The sequence below is a fragment of the Leucopleurus acutus genome (assembly GCF_964270905.1).
Source record: "Leucopleurus acutus genome assembly, chromosome: 19".
Classification (NCBI taxonomy): domain Eukaryota; kingdom Metazoa; phylum Chordata; class Mammalia; order Artiodactyla; family Delphinidae; genus Leucopleurus; species Leucopleurus acutus.
In genome coordinates, this window is record NC_139161.1 from 52,424,764 (window position 1) to 52,439,406 (window position 14,643).

The 14,643-nt window shown below is 52.5% G+C and overlaps 2 protein-coding genes across 4 annotated transcripts; both read right to left on the reverse strand.

Annotated features, from left to right (window-relative positions):
• Positions 1-2,820: 2,820 nt before the first annotated feature.
• Positions 2,821-4,581, reverse strand: BORCS6 (BLOC-1 related complex subunit 6; the record flags this gene model as incomplete). Its single annotated transcript, XM_082860937.1, has 1 exon — positions 2,821-4,581. One exon carries the CDS (start codon positions 4,579-4,581, stop codon positions 3,529-3,531), a length of 1,053 nt encoding a protein of 350 aa, XP_082717063.1. The 3' UTR covers positions 2,821-3,528.
• A 4,694-nt stretch (positions 4,582-9,275) lies between these two features.
• On the reverse strand, positions 9,276-13,504 carry AURKB (aurora kinase B; the record flags this gene model as incomplete). 3 transcript variants are annotated; one of them, XM_082861572.1, is made up of 8 exons in its annotated part: positions 9,276-9,574; positions 9,748-9,922; positions 10,636-10,784; positions 10,894-11,032; positions 11,333-11,524; positions 11,772-11,826; positions 11,936-12,038; positions 13,457-13,504. In XM_082861572.1, the coding sequence occupies 8 exons, from the start codon at positions 13,502-13,504 to the stop codon at positions 9,401-9,403; spliced, it is 1,035 nt and encodes a 344-aa protein (XP_082717698.1). In that variant the 3' UTR covers positions 9,276-9,400. The 3 variants fall into 3 exon arrangements, with proteins under 3 accessions (XP_082717698.1, XP_082717697.1, XP_082717699.1); XM_082861571.1 differs by lacking the exon at positions 11,772-11,826 and having other exon boundaries at positions 11,333-11,579; XM_082861573.1 differs by lacking the exons at positions 11,333-11,524; positions 11,772-11,826; positions 11,936-12,038; positions 13,457-13,504 and having other exon boundaries at positions 10,884-10,964.
• Positions 13,505-14,643: the final 1,139 nt, after the last annotated feature.

Below are 14,643 nucleotides of genomic sequence, written 5' to 3' on the forward strand. Positions count from 1 at the left end.
CCTCTTACCCTTCAAGAAGCAAATGGGGGGGTCTCTGCAAGCTTCTGGTATCACTCTTCAGAAGTTCCCAGCTCTGGCTCACCTGGGGAGCTTCAAAAGATACCTACATTTATGGCGATGGAAATCAGAACAGTGGTTGCCTCTGGGAAGGGAGCGGCGGGGATCGATTGGGAAGGGACATGATAGAACCTTCTAGGGTGAAGGAAAGGTCTTCTTTCTTTGTTCTTTGTCAAAACTCACCAAAATAAACACTTAAGATCTGTGCATTTCATTGGAGGTAAATGATTCCTCGGAATTGTCAAAATTGACAGTTATCGATGCCGGGGTTCTACCCTGGACCTTTAAATCAGAATCTCCAAATCTGGGGCCTGTGCTTGGCTATCTGGAAGGTCCCGCAGGCGACTGTAGTGTGCAGCCGGGAGGAGACCGCCGCTGGGGGAGCTAATCTCTTGACCCTACGCGCCCGGAGCTCTAGCACTGCTCCACCACATTCCGCCTGGTATCCGTCCTTCCGCAAGTTTCTGTGCCAGTTCGTCCCCGCTGGACTGTGAGCTCTGGGTCCCCCAGGGAACCAGCTCTGGGCCGCCTGCTGGTCGGCAGGAGGCCGGGAGGCCGCAAAGCCGTGCCCTGTGGGGTGCGGCGGGCCCTGCGGGTCCCACGATGCTGGAGGGAGAGCGCAGGCACCACGCCGCGGGATTTTAGAAGTTTCGGAAGGCCCTCGGCTCTTGAGCCTCGATCGTCGGGACCCGTCAGCCTGACCGTGCAATGGTCATAAGGGGACATGTCCAGCTGTATGGGCGGCGGACCTCGTGGCGCAACGGTAGCGCGTCTGACTCCAGATCAGAAGGTTGCGTGTTCAAATCACGTCGGGGTCAGCTTCCCTCTTTGTAAAGTTCTGCTCACTTTTCTTTATTCTCATTTTCAACCCGGTTGGAGCCCCCCATTGCGCAAGTCAGAAAAGAAGCTCTTCCTAGGGGCCGGAAGGGGAGGGTCCCGGCTCGAAGTCGCCCCGTCGGGGGAGCGCAATGATGTCGCGGTAGTTTTTGTGGTAGATCCGGGTACTGTAAATCTGGGCCGATAGCGGGTCTCCTGAGGACTGACGCACGCTCTGTACCGCTCGACCCAGAGGGTCTGGCGCTGGCGCAAGCTAGAAGGTCGCTCGGTAACCAGAGCTCTGCGAGCCGCTGGGCGAGATTTCTCGGGACGCACCTCCCTTCGCGACGTAGTTGGGCTCACGCTTACTCTGAGAAGAGTCCAGACCCCAGAGAGGAGATCCTAAGCGACTTTCTCGTGGACGAGGTGGCCGAGTGGTTAAGGCGATGGACTGCTAATCCATTGTGCTCTGCACGCGTGGGTTCGAATCCCATCCTCGTCGGTTTGCGGTTGCTGTGGCCTGCCTTCAATTTTTATAATCCAAGAATTTCTCTTCTCACCTTCGGTCTGCCAGGATTCAATTTCTGTGTCGCCCCTTCACCCTCTCTCGGTTGCGGCCGCGGATTTCGTCCCTTCTACCCTGTTTTCCAGTACGGCCAAAGGTTGGTGAGGAAGGCACCCTGGCATTCAGTCACCTGCCATAGAACTGACCTGGCCAGGGAAACGAGGTGGAGAAATATATAAGTCGGGCGCCGTGGCTTAGTTGGTTAAAGCGCCTGTCTAGTAAACAGGAGATCCTGGGTTCGAATCCCAGCGGTGCCTCCGAAGGTGTCAGTTACCTTTTGCAAACACCGCAAGGAAAGAGCTGTGGGCATTTGGCGCTTGTATACATAATTTTCCACATCTCTCTGGGAATCTGCTAGTTGCTATCAGGCGGCCTTTTCTATTTCCGGTTGTGTGCGTCAACGCTACGTGCATGTCGTCAGTCTTAAGCTGTATGTTTGCACCTCGATCTGCCGCCAAGCACCATAGTGGCATTATTGTGCTTGTCAGTGTTTTGGCTTGGATGTTGCTTCCCGAAACGATAAGTGATTCCGTTTTCGTATTCTGTTTTCCTGTCTCCCCAATCTCACCCATTTTAAAATTTTCCTGAAGAGAGGACTGATCAGTAATTTGTATTTTACATAGATTCATTTTTTCGAGGCCACTGTCAGCTGGCCGGTTAGCTCAGTTGGTTAGAGCGTGGTGCTAATAACGCCAAGGTCGCGGGTTCGATCCCCGTACGGGCCAGTAACGCAACATTTTGAAAATGTGTACTGCTAATTTCTTGTTGCTTAGGGAAGGCTTGTGGAGCATTTCTAATCCCGGAACTTTTCACACCCCAAAGAGAAACGTGCTTAAATTCTTTCCGAGTCGTAGTGTCTTGAGAGAGCAGAAAAGTTTAAGGAAACTGGATCTCTTTCTGTGATCTCTGTTTCCAAATCTCCTGACCATAACGGGGGGCTCCTGGAATTCACTATGTGACGGTAAATGGAAGGCTGTCCGGGATTGTAACAAAGATTGTTTCAGACCATACATATGGCACTGATCAGCAGAGTGTGAGAAATGGGGTCAAGAAAGGAGTTAGCAAGTGTTTCCACTCTTTCCAGAGCCAAGATGTCCAGTTTGCCCAGGAACTGAGAAGACGACCCTTTCCCTTTCTCTTCTGGATCACCTTGCTTCTGATTCTGCTTTTACTGGGTCTCTGAGCCCAGATCTGTGTCTTACATTTCCCCTCCGTTCTGCTGTTCAGGAGCAGGAACCATATCCTTCCCCATGTGGCCTGGGACCCCCACCCCACTCGCAGCACCGGCCCCAAGAAAACTCCACGGAAAGACTGACCTTCATACCCATACCTTTGGCTCATCAATCCCTTAACCCCACACAGACAGAGTCTCACCCTTAGCAGCAGCAGCACTTTAATTCCACAAAAACTCAGAAAGCCAAAACTGATTAGAACACTCCACAACAGGTGGGCTTCAAACCCAGCAACAATTCTGTCTGAACCCTGAGAGCAGTGAGACCCCTCCCAACTCACCCCCTCTACCATGCAATACATTCCTTCTAGCTCCACCCAGGTTATGGCTGGGGAAGTGCGAGGGCAGGGGGCCAGAGGGCAGAAGCAGGGGGTTATCCATCTGCAAGTGTGCATCCTTGTCTGCATGGTGTGTGGCCAAGGACCCCTCAAGCTCCCACAGCCCCTGGCACCTGAGATGTGACCACTGGAGGTCAGGGTGGCCACAGTGGGGCTGGAGCCTCCCCTGTTCTCCTTTCTTGAGAACATATGGCAGTCATGTCTCCCAAGCCCAGACCTAAAGCCCTGGCTTCCCAGAGATGGTGCTCTAACTAGGGAAGAGAGTTGGGAGAACAAGGTAGCTGCAGATGGCCAACTGAATAGAAGCAGAGCATCAACCCCACCCACCAGGAGAGGCTTTAGAACTTCCCCGTGTACACCTGCATAAAGCCCAGGTAGTGGTCGCGGGCCTACTAAATGTATCTGGAAGAGCCTCCAATATACAGGCCTCCCCTCAGCGGGCAGGTCCCACCAGGGCTCCCTGAAGAGTCCTTAGGATCCTGCTGGATCCTGGCGTTGCCAGGCCTCTCCTGCCCTCCCGGTCACTTGCACAGGGCCTCCAACACCTCCAGGGTGCGTCGGATATCCCGGACTTGGCGCGCCAGTCCCTGAACTGGCTGCAGAGCCCTCTCCAGCTCCTCACAGCGTGCCAGCAGGGTGTACATGCCCTTGATGCTCATGTCCACAGCTTCGCCTAGGGAGTCCACGGCATCACGGTAGGTCTGGATGCAGCCCACGCTCAGCGCTGTCAGCTCCTGCACCGCACCACCCAGCCCGCGAAGCAGACGGTCCACCCTGCCGCCCAGCTCCCGACTCAGCCTCTCCAGGTCCCGCAGCACGTCGGGGTCGATGGGAGGAATGGCCGGAGTGGGTGGGGGCGCCGAACAGGGCCGCGCAGGGGCAGGGGGCGGGGGTTGAGGGGCGCCGCTCAGGCGGATCTTGAGTTGCAGGTTGTTGGCGACAAAGTGGGTGAGGTCGCCGTGGCGGCTCACCGTGCCCTCGAGCTCCAGGGGGCTGGATATAGTGGCGCGCCGCCCGCCGCCCGCGCCACACTCTGCACCCCCTGAGGACCCGGCGCCGCCGCACGCCCCGCTCAACCCGTCCAGGCTGCGGCTGTCCTGAAGGCGGCTGGAGAATGAACGGCCAGCCCTGCTGTCTGCCGCCGCCTCGTCGTCGTCTTCCTTCTCCTGCTCAACATCCAACCCGCCGTCTCCAGGGCTCCCTCGACGGCAGACGCCCTCGGATGCAGGCCTGTCCTCAGGGTCCTTGCGCCGGGAGGACGCATACGGGTCGTTTTCGGGACCCGGCGCCCCCCGGTTGCTCCCTGCCCCAGAAGGCGTCCCTCCGCGGCCCGGCTCTTCCTCCGGAGCCTCCCATTCCGGCGGGTGGACGAAGCTGCAGCTCGAAGTCTTCGGGGACGCCCTGGGGAGGCGGCTCGCGCCCCCAACGTTCGCCTCTTCCTCCTCGGACAACCGGAGGCCTGAGGGCGGCTCAGAGGCCGTTCGGCCCGGGCCGCCGCCGAAGATCGCGGCTTGCTGTTCCCCCAGAGCTAGAAGGCCTGCTTTGGGCCCAGGCCGCCCCCGGGGCGACTCCATACTGCAGTTGGGGGCAGGAGCCAAGGAATTGGTTCGCCCCGGCTCAGGAGGCGTTGGCGGCGCCTTTAAGGGGCGTTGTAGAGGCGCGCCGATTGGCCTTGGGCTCACAATGGTCAGGACGGGAAGAACACTCTGATTGGTCCCGGCAACCAGGAAGTCCCAGGAGAGGAGCTGTTATTGAACGACTGAACGCACGTGAGAACCAGCGGGGTGGAAAGAAGGAGGTGACAGCTGCGCTCGTCGCCCCGCCCTTTCAAAAAGTTGAGGGGGCAGATCTTAAAGGTGAAGATCCTGAAATAACGGAGTCCTCCGGGGGCGGGGCTAGGGCTCTTTCCGCCCACAATTGTCACGCCCACAATTGCTGCTTAACAAACACTTATAGTGCGGACCAGAATTGGGGTTCCTAGGAGGTTTTTGGGATGGAAATAGTATATCCTGCTTGGACCGTCGGGATTCAACCGCAACTATTTGATCAGGAAGGATGAAACCAGAATTCTCAGCAGAGCTTGAATGGTTCTTTCCATCGTCCTCGGCTAACAGACCGAGCAGATGAATTGCCCAGAACGACTCACAGTGGACAGCGAAGCGGGCTTTTAAGGGCTTTCCTGTGTATTTGGCACTCCGTTCTCTGGCTCCTGTCCCCTCCAGGTCTGAGTCTCTCTCCTCTTGGAGGATGGTATGTGATTTTGCCACTACGTAAAATATTCAATAAATTAATGGCCCTGAAGTTCAGAGCCCTGGTACCATTCTGATCTCATCTCTTCCTTCTCTTCCCCTCACTGGTCCTGCTGTAGCCGCCCTGGCCTCCTCACAGCTCCTGTGACAAGACAGACATGCTGCCCCCTCAGGGCTTTACAGTTGCTCTTGCAACTCCCCTCCCGCCCTCCCCTTTTTTTGAGGCTGGGTCTACCAAGAAAAATTTTCACCTTGGATATTCCTCCTTCCCTTCTCTCCTTCAGGTCCTTATTCAAATGTTATCTTTTCAGTGAGGCCTCCCCTTACAGTCTGTTTAAAATTTCAACCACTTTCTCCAGCAATTCCCCATCTTCCTTCTCTACCTCTTCTCCGGAGCACTTACCACCATCTGACATACTATACATTTTGCTTACTTGCTCATGTAAGTGCCATGAGGGTAAGACTTTGTGTCGGTTTTGTTCTCATTTGTAGCCCCAGTGCTTAGAACAGTACCTAGCGTATAGTAGGTGCTCAGTAAATATTTATTAATTAAATGACCCTAGGCCATTAATTTCCCCTTTTTGGCTTGAACTCATTCAAGATGTGTTTCTATCACTTGCACCCAGAGCCCTGACTAATACAGCATGAGACCAATGGTCTACTGTAATCTTCTCCCCCTCTCTTTGGGAATGACACCCCCGCCCTTGTCTTCCTTTTACTCCTCAGCAAGTAGATGCTCTGTATTCTGCAGGTGACAGAAAACACAAGTTGAATCAACAAAAGCAAACAAACAAAAACAAGGGGAATTTATTGTCATACAATAATGGTCTTAAGGTGTCAGAGAAGCCTGCATTCAGTGACCTAACACTGTCATAAAGGGCCTGGTTTCTTCCCAAGGGAGTAGCTTTATCCCAAATGGGCTTCCTCATGGTGGCACTATGTCATTTGTCATTCTTTGGGAATTATAGTTGTCTGCTTGAACTGCTATAAAAAAATATCATAAACTGGGTGTCTTAACAGAATCTTTTTTTTTTTCTCCCAGTTCTGGAGGCTGTAAGTCCAAGGTGACAGCTGATTCTGCTCCTGGTGAGGTCTCTCTTCCTGGCTAGCAGACGGCCACCTTCTTGTCTCCTTATATGATGGAGAGAGAGAGAGCTAGCTTTCTGGCCTTTTCTTATAAAGATACCAATCCCATCATGAGGACCCCACCCTCATGACCTCATCTAAACTTAATTACCTCCAAAGGTCCCATCTCCAAATACCATCACATTGGGAGTTGGGGCTTCAACTTCAAATATGAATTTTTGGAGAGACAAAAATATTCAGTCCATAACTGCGATCATTTGTCATTCTCTTGGGCCTCCCAGGATCTGAATCCCAGTGTTTGAGGACTCTCCCACCTCATTAGGCAGAGCCCATCTCCCACTACAAAAGCTGGAATACCAAGCAGTCACTTTCCCAGATTCCCTAGCACATGGCTCAGGCTCCACCATGGTCTACTGAACCACTTCTGCAGTGGAATTTTTCCTGACTGTGTAGACTCCAAGCCTAGTCCTTTTAGAGATTCCATGAATCACCCAGGATGCTCATAATAAGGTCTGTTTCAGCTTAAATGAACCTGAATTGTTTTCTGTTGCATGCAACCAGAAGCCCTGGCTAATATACTCCCATACCTTCCAGAAGGGGAGGAAGGACTAGCTTCCGACGTATCTTTCCCAGGAGCCCCAGTTAATCTCTCGTCACATCTCCTTGGCCTAAACTGGTTCACATGCCCAATTTAGTCACTTTGGTCAGGATGATACCATGTCTTATTGACTTAGGATTTACTATTTGGAAGCAATCACTCTGGCAAGGTGATTGAAGAATTGACTGATTAGGTTAGAACAATTATGCCGCTCCTGGAGCTAGAGGTGGGTCAGTTCCCTCCAAACTGAAGTAGCAGCAACACAATGGAGGACGGAGGAGGGGCTATGGGGGAGCAAAACAGTGTCCACTACATTAGGGGTCAGCAAAATATGGCCTGTGGGCTAAATCCAGCTCTCTACCCATTTTTATATGGCATATGAGCTAAGAATGGGCTTTTTTTTATCTTTCATACTCCATCTCAGGCCCATATGATGCAATGAAGGCCCAATTGATGAATGTTGATAACTTTAAGTGCTCAGGCTGGGGGAGAATTTGGAGGTGTGATCTGTTCAGAGGGCTAAGAAAATAACACAGGCTATTGACTTCAGGGGCATCTATTCCAAAAGAAAGGTATAGAATGTCATGAGACAGCTTGGCTGGCATCTCATGGTCATAACATACACACTGGATACTGACATTGATCCTCTAGATTTGCAACCTTCCTGAGCTCAAAGGATTTTTTTTTTTTTCTTTCTTATTTATTCACTCCCCTGCCTCTAGAACAGTGCCTGGACTGTGGAAAGCACTCAATAACTATTGTCAAACGAATAAATCTAACCAAAATTTTGATATAACTACATCAGAAGGATGTAGGGACAGAAAATGCACATGTGTATGGTGGCAGTGGAGTGAAAGAATGAAACCTGTACATTTTGTAGCAGGAAAACAATAGATAGAGCCTAAAACTGAAAACTTAAGAAGTAGCAACAGAAGCCTGTGATTTGGAAATACGTGGTAAACACCAAAAACAAAACAAACCCATAAAAGGATTTGGAATAGGCTGTCTGTGGGGAGAGAGAAATGGGCAGACTCTAGGGTTTTTTTGGGCTTTTTTTAAGCCTTATAACATCGTTCAGTTGTTTTAATCTATGGGCATATGTAGTGGGTTGCATGGTAGCCCCAAAAAAGATATGTCTGTGTCTTAACCTCTGGAACCTATGAATGCGATGTTTTTTTGGAAAAAAGGGTCTTTGCAGATGTAATTAAGGATCGTGAGACAATATTATCCTGGATTATCTGGGTGAGCCATAAATCAAATGACTAGTGTTCTTATAAGACACAGAGGAGAAAAGAGAGAAGACAGGAAGGCTGTGTGAAGACACAAGCAAGAGATTGGAGTGATGCAGCCACAAGCCACGAAGTGCCCAGAGTCACCTGAAGCTGGAAGAGGCAAGGGAGGACTTTCCCCTAGAGCCTTTGAGGGGAGCATGGCATTGCAGACAACTTGATTGTGGACTCCTGGCCTCCAGAACTGTCAGAGAATACATTTCTGCTGTTTTAAACCACCGAGTTTGTGGTAATTTGTTACAGCAACCCTAGGAATTGAATATAGCATGAGTAACTGAGATGAAAATAAAAACATTTATTGATGTTCTTCACCACATGGCTTAAAAGAGCAAATAATCAACAGATGCAGAAAAAGCATTAGGTGAAAGTCAACACCTCTTTTTGATTCAGAAAAACCCCAACAGACTCCACGCTTCCACTGCAGGGGGCGCGGGTTCGATCCCTGGTCGTGGAACTAAGACCCCGCATGCTGTTGCGGCTGACCCCGAAACAAACGCCCAAACCCTTAGCAAACTAGGAAGTGACCAGGCCTTCCTCAACCTGATAAAGGACATGTATTAAAAATCTACAGCAAGCATCATGTATCTAGCAGTGAAACCTTAGGTTAGGAACCAATGACTGCTTCCATTCACGCCTGTGCTACAGCCTCATCAAAGCGGAAAAACAAACAACTTCTGGGTACAACAATGTTCAGTTGCTCCCGGGTCGGCAGGAGTGAACCAGAAGAGGGAAAGAATAGAGGTCAACTAAGAGCCAGTAGTAAGAGAAGGTGGGCAGAGATGGCTGGCGTGCAGGCGTAGCAGAGTGGAGCTGAAGTCCCCAGCGTCCCCAGGTCTGGCAGTCAGAGCAGGGGAAAGAAAAGACTTGGGGGTGGGGTGGAGCTGACCTGGTGGGGGTTAGAGCTGAGAGGGCAGGGTGCTCCCAGGGGCAGTGATGCAATGCCGGTCCTGGCACCTGGCATGGGCAACTCCCCAGCCTCCTCCCCACAGGTGACGGCTTCCTTCACAGCAATTTCTGCCTGTAAACATCTACACTCATCAGTACAAAAAGCTTCAGCCTTTATTAGATAAAGAGGAGGTAGAAGACAGATGCGGGAACAGGCCAGGGACCCCTTCTCCTAACTACACATACACAGACATACAGACACAACTGAGAAAATAACAGGGACAGTTCAGGGGACGGACTGAAGGGCAGAGGGGGGCAGCACCCTCCGGGAGTGGGCCCGGACCCAAGGGTGGGCTGAGACCTGAGCCAGTGGCAGGCGTTCTGAGGGGTTATGCTTGAGCAGCTTGGAGATAAGGTCCTGGGCTCCTGCAGGCATGGAAGGGGGGATCTTCAGGTCCACCTGCAGAGGTAAAGGAGAAGGAGGGCCCCAGCTTTCATGCTGGCTGCTTTCCCTTCACTGCCCATTTTACTTGGCGAGTGACGTAAGCCCCACAACCACGATATGCCCACTCCCTGCCCCTGGCCCCGGGGCCAGCACAGACCCCAACCACACACCCGGGGCTAGCCTCCCACCTTGACGATGCGCCGATACGTCTCGTTGTGGGAAGCACTCTCGAAGGGGGGGTTCCCCACAAGCAGCTCGTAGCAGAGCACTCCGATGCACCACAGATCCACCTTCTCGTTGTGCGTGCGCCCCTCGATCATCTCTGGGGGCAGGTAGTCCAGGGTGCCACACATTGTCTTCCTCCTGGAGGTGGGGGTGAGTGGGCAGGGATCCCAGGTCCAGACCTTCTCTCCTTTCCCTGAAGCTTGACAGGGAGCCCAGAGACCCCAGGATGTGCCAGGGGAGTGTTCCAGCCAGGCTCTGACGGAGCCTTTGGGGTAGGAGTGGGGCGAAGACATACACTAAAGCCCCAGAGGTGGGCTTACACACTGCCTCTGCGTTTCCACACTGAGGGCTGTATGTTAAAATAATCAGATATGAGGGCAATGTTCACCTTAGAATTAAAGGAAAAATCTCAAATGTCCATCAAGCACATCCTGCTTACATTAATCAGGTGACATCTCTACTATGCACTATTATGAAGGCATTAAAAGTGGCGTGGGTGTATTCTCAGTGATATGGCAAGAAGGTCCCAATATATTTCAAGTGAGAAACCCGGGTGGCAAAACTGAGTCTCCTATTTTGGGTTTTTTCTTTTTGGCCACACCGCGTGGCTGGCAGGATCTTAGTTCCCCAACCAGGGACTGAACCCCGGGCCAAAACAGTGACAGCGCGGAGTCCTAACCATTGGGCCACCAGGGAGTTCCCAGAGAGTCTCCTATTTTTGTAAAGATATCGCTGTGTCTGTATATTTACATAAGAACCACCCAGAATGTCTCTGGGTAACAAGATCTGGAGTGGTTTTACTTTGAATGCCCCAGCCTCACCCCCAGGGCCGGTCTCCTGGCCCACCATACCTCAGAGAGGGGGCGTGCACAGACCAGCCGAAGTCAGCAATCTTCAGCTCTCCCTGGAGCCCCAAGAGCAGATTCTCCGGCTTTATGTCTCTGTGAATCACTTTCTTCCCGTGGCAGTATATCAGAGCGTCCGCCAGCTCCTCCATAATCTGGGGGGCCAACGACAGGCAGTCAGACAAGGATAGACTTCGGGCTGCAAGCAGCGTCCCCCCAGCCTCCAGCCCCCGGCCGGTGCCCCGGGTGCCCACCCGCCCCGACCGTGGCTGTTCGCTGCTCGTCAAAAGTGTGGCTCTTCTGCAGCTCCTTGTAGAGCTCCCCCCGGGGGGCATACTCCAGAATCAAGTAGATCCTTCGCCGGTCATAGAAATAGTTGTAGAGACGCAAGATGTTGGGATGCCTGGGAGAGGAGACAGAGGAAGCATCAGGCTGTATCCTGGCATAAGGAAATGGGAAAGATGACAGGTCCCACTGCAGCAAACTGGGTCAGGCTTGGGCCAGGCAGGGGACACCAGGCTGGCGGTGCTAAGGGGGAACTGGACGCAGCTCTCTGGGTTCAAGGCTCTGGCCAGGACTGAGAGCTCCTTGGGGCTGCCTGACCACAGCTGCAGAGAAGACAGTCCGGATGTGGTGGGATTGGAAGAGGAGCGGGGGGTTGAGGCGCCGGGGGTACTGTGGCTCGAAGGGCGCTGCCGCGTACTGCAGATGGGCCTGGATTTCGATCTCCCTGCGCAGCTGGTGCTCCACACCCTCCTTCTCTATCTGAGACTTGAAGAGGACTTTGAGCGCCACGATGAAATGGCTTTTCTTCTCCCGAGCCAAGTACACATTTCCAAACTTGCCTTTGCCCAGAGGACGCCCAATCTCAAAGTCGTCGATTGTGAAGGAACGCCTGCTGGAGGGGGGGTGGGGGGTGGTAGGCAGCTGAGTACCGGTTAGTCGGTCCTCTGAGGCGTTTGCCTTCTCCCTGCACCTCAGCCCATCCTGCCCGCAGCCCTGTTTCTCTTCCAGGGGAGCTGAAGATGGATCAGACTTTCTTGCCTCCCTACTCCTCCTGCCCTTACCTTCTACCTCCCCCATTTCCTACCTGTTCACTGTCCCTCCCCCTCTCTTGCCACCCCAAGGCTTGGGGCGCTTACATTGAGAAGTTTGGGGTCCGACTGTTGTTCTCCACCACCTTCTGGAGAGGGGCAGCTAAGGAAAGAACAGGGAAATTGAGGCCATCCTTTGACATTTTCATCCCCGTCCACCTTTCCCAGACCCTAGTCCCCTCAGGTCGATGCCCTCCCCTTGTCCTAGTTACCTGTGGGCTGGGCATTGGAGCGGCTCATGAGGACAAGCGCAGAGGGGGTGACAGGCTCCTTCCGGAGGACTCTCTGGGGCAGGGTGTTCAGGCCAGACTGAGCCTGAGAAGGACCAGGGGGGAGCTCTGAGAGTGCCTTTATCCCAGTGACCGGGTTGGAATGTGCTACAAGCAGCATTTCAGGACTTGCTATAAAGCCACCCACCCACCTACCCAATCCCAGTTCAAAGAGGAACACTGAGACCACAATTTTCCTACTCAGCCCGAAGACTCTGCTCAGAGCCCCATAGAAAATGAGTTATTAATAAACAACCTAAGTCAGCCTAAGATAGGGACTTACCCTCACACCTAACCTCTCACCTCTTTGGCCCTGGCCCACTCCACATTCTCAGGCCCAAGGCTGTCCAACCTTCAAAGTCTTGTCCATAGCACCACTCATTTACCCAGTGCCCCACCCCAGGGGGCAGTACAGGCTGGGGTAACGAACACACAAAATTCAAGGAGCTTTAGCACAGCGGTATTCTCATGGTCCCCTAAGCTCAGTCTGTTAAGTCTCAGATAAGGTCCTTGTGGCCTTGAGTGTTCAGCAAATCTCAGTATTTACCCCTTTGCCACAACAGGCTTTAGGACACTGAGGGCTACTCTAATGGCCCTGGACCACTTTTCACTTTCAACTTCTGAGTAATATACACCTCTTCCTTTTAGGAGTGACCAGTGTGGGCATGACAATGTTTTCTCATTCAGCCTCCACTATTGACAGCCTCATTCAGAGATTCACCAGGGAGGCAGCTGGTGGACAAGGGGACATACGGACCCCCCCAGGATACTCAAGCCCCGCAAACAGAGAGCAAAGCCCACGCAGGGCCCCTTCTTTCTTCTTTAGCCAAGAGAGGAAGAAAGCCTCAGTGCCCCTACAGACCTGTTTGCAAACAGTGATATTAGCATGGAATTTACAAATAAGCAAGTTGAACAAAATGCAGTGCAGAAATAGATCCACATATATGTGGGAATTTAATATATGTAACAAAGGTAGCATTTCAGATGAGAGGGTAGACTCTTCAGTGAAAGGTGTTGGGACAACTGGAAAGTAAAGCCATTGAATGCTTACTTCACACCAGTCATTAAAATAAATTCTAAATTCTTCATTTAGACTTGTCCTGGACCTTTTAAACTTATAAACGTATCTAAATCCTTCCAGAGTCTATTTCTATTTCCTGCCTAGCCTATTTTTTCAGGACAAGGGTTGGGAATCATGGCCAAAAGGCCAGACCCTGCCTGCTCAGTCCCAGATGTCATCTGGATGTGACAAACAGGCTCAGCTCTGCAGAGGTCCTCACAGGCTGGTCAAACTCAAGCTGGCAGCACCTGATAGGATGTGGCTACAAATGACCAGACTGGGGCCCGTAAACTAGTGCAAAGCCGGGAAGAAAGTGGTAAGAGGATCGCCCTCTGCAGGACCTCAAATCTGCAAGCGGGACCTCGCCACGCGGGTGGGGGGAGGGGAAGTGGGAAAGCCCTTACCGTCTGCCTGCCGTAGGGCCAGGGGTAGGCGTTCTCCTTCTGGGCCATCCTTAGAAGGGAAGGGGGAGGGAACTGGGCAGAGAAGAGAAGCAGAGCCGTGAGAAGCAGAAAAAAAGGAGAGAGAGAGAGTGAGGGGTCGGACAGATCTAGCCGGAAGCGCTTGTCTGGGGCTGGTGAAAGGGAGCAGGTTTACAAGCTGGCCTCATCAGGGCGCATCCCGGAGCTCGCCTCGCTGCCCCAGCCCTGCTACCGGCCTCACCCCTTTCCAGGACCCTCTCTCCACTTTAGAGCAACCAGCAGCCCGGCAGAGTGCGTGCGGGCCCGCCCAACGCACCCCCCGACCTGCCGGATCACCTGACCTCTCCCGGCGCAAGGCCCCCGAAAGGAGGACAGCTCACCTGGAGCCGGCGGCGCAGCCACCTCCCTGGCGGCTGGGAAACAACTGAACCTTCCCGGCCGCGCCCACGCAGAGATCCTTTCAAATCTCCCGCCCTGGCCCCATTGGCTGAGCGCGCCGCCCATGCGCAGTCCTCATTGGATGGGTGTCCCATTACGTAGCCCTAGGGGCCCAATGGAAAAGGTGGAATGCGAGCGCCGGAGCAGCTCGGGTTCCGGCTTAGGAAAGTTTCCCTCGACCCCCGAAATAGTCTCATGGGTTTTTTTTGTTGTTTTGTTTTGTTTTTAAAATTTAAGTCATCGATATATCTGGAATTTATCCTTGTATGAACTAGGGTTTAACTTTGTTTTTTGTCAGAGAGCCAGTTATCCCGGCATCATTTGTTAAACAAACTGCACCATTCCCAAGGGAATTTAAATGCTACCTTTGATATACTAAGTCAGATTCTCTATTCAAGTTTTATTGCTTGTTCGTTTGCACGTGCGTTTCTTTTTTTTTTATTTTTTTCGGCACGCCGGCCTCTCACTGTTGTGGCCTCTCCCGTTGCGCAAGCTCAGCGGCCATGGCTCACGGGCCTAGCTGTTCTGCGGCATGTGGGATCTTCCCGGACCGGGGAACGAACCCGTGTCCCCTGTATCGGCAGGCGGACTCTCAACCACTGCGCCACCAGGGAAGCCCTATTATTATTATTATTATTATTATTATTATTATTATTATTATTATTATTATTTTAAGTTTTAAATACCTTATTGAAATACAGTTGATTTACAATGTTGTGGGGGGGGGGTTG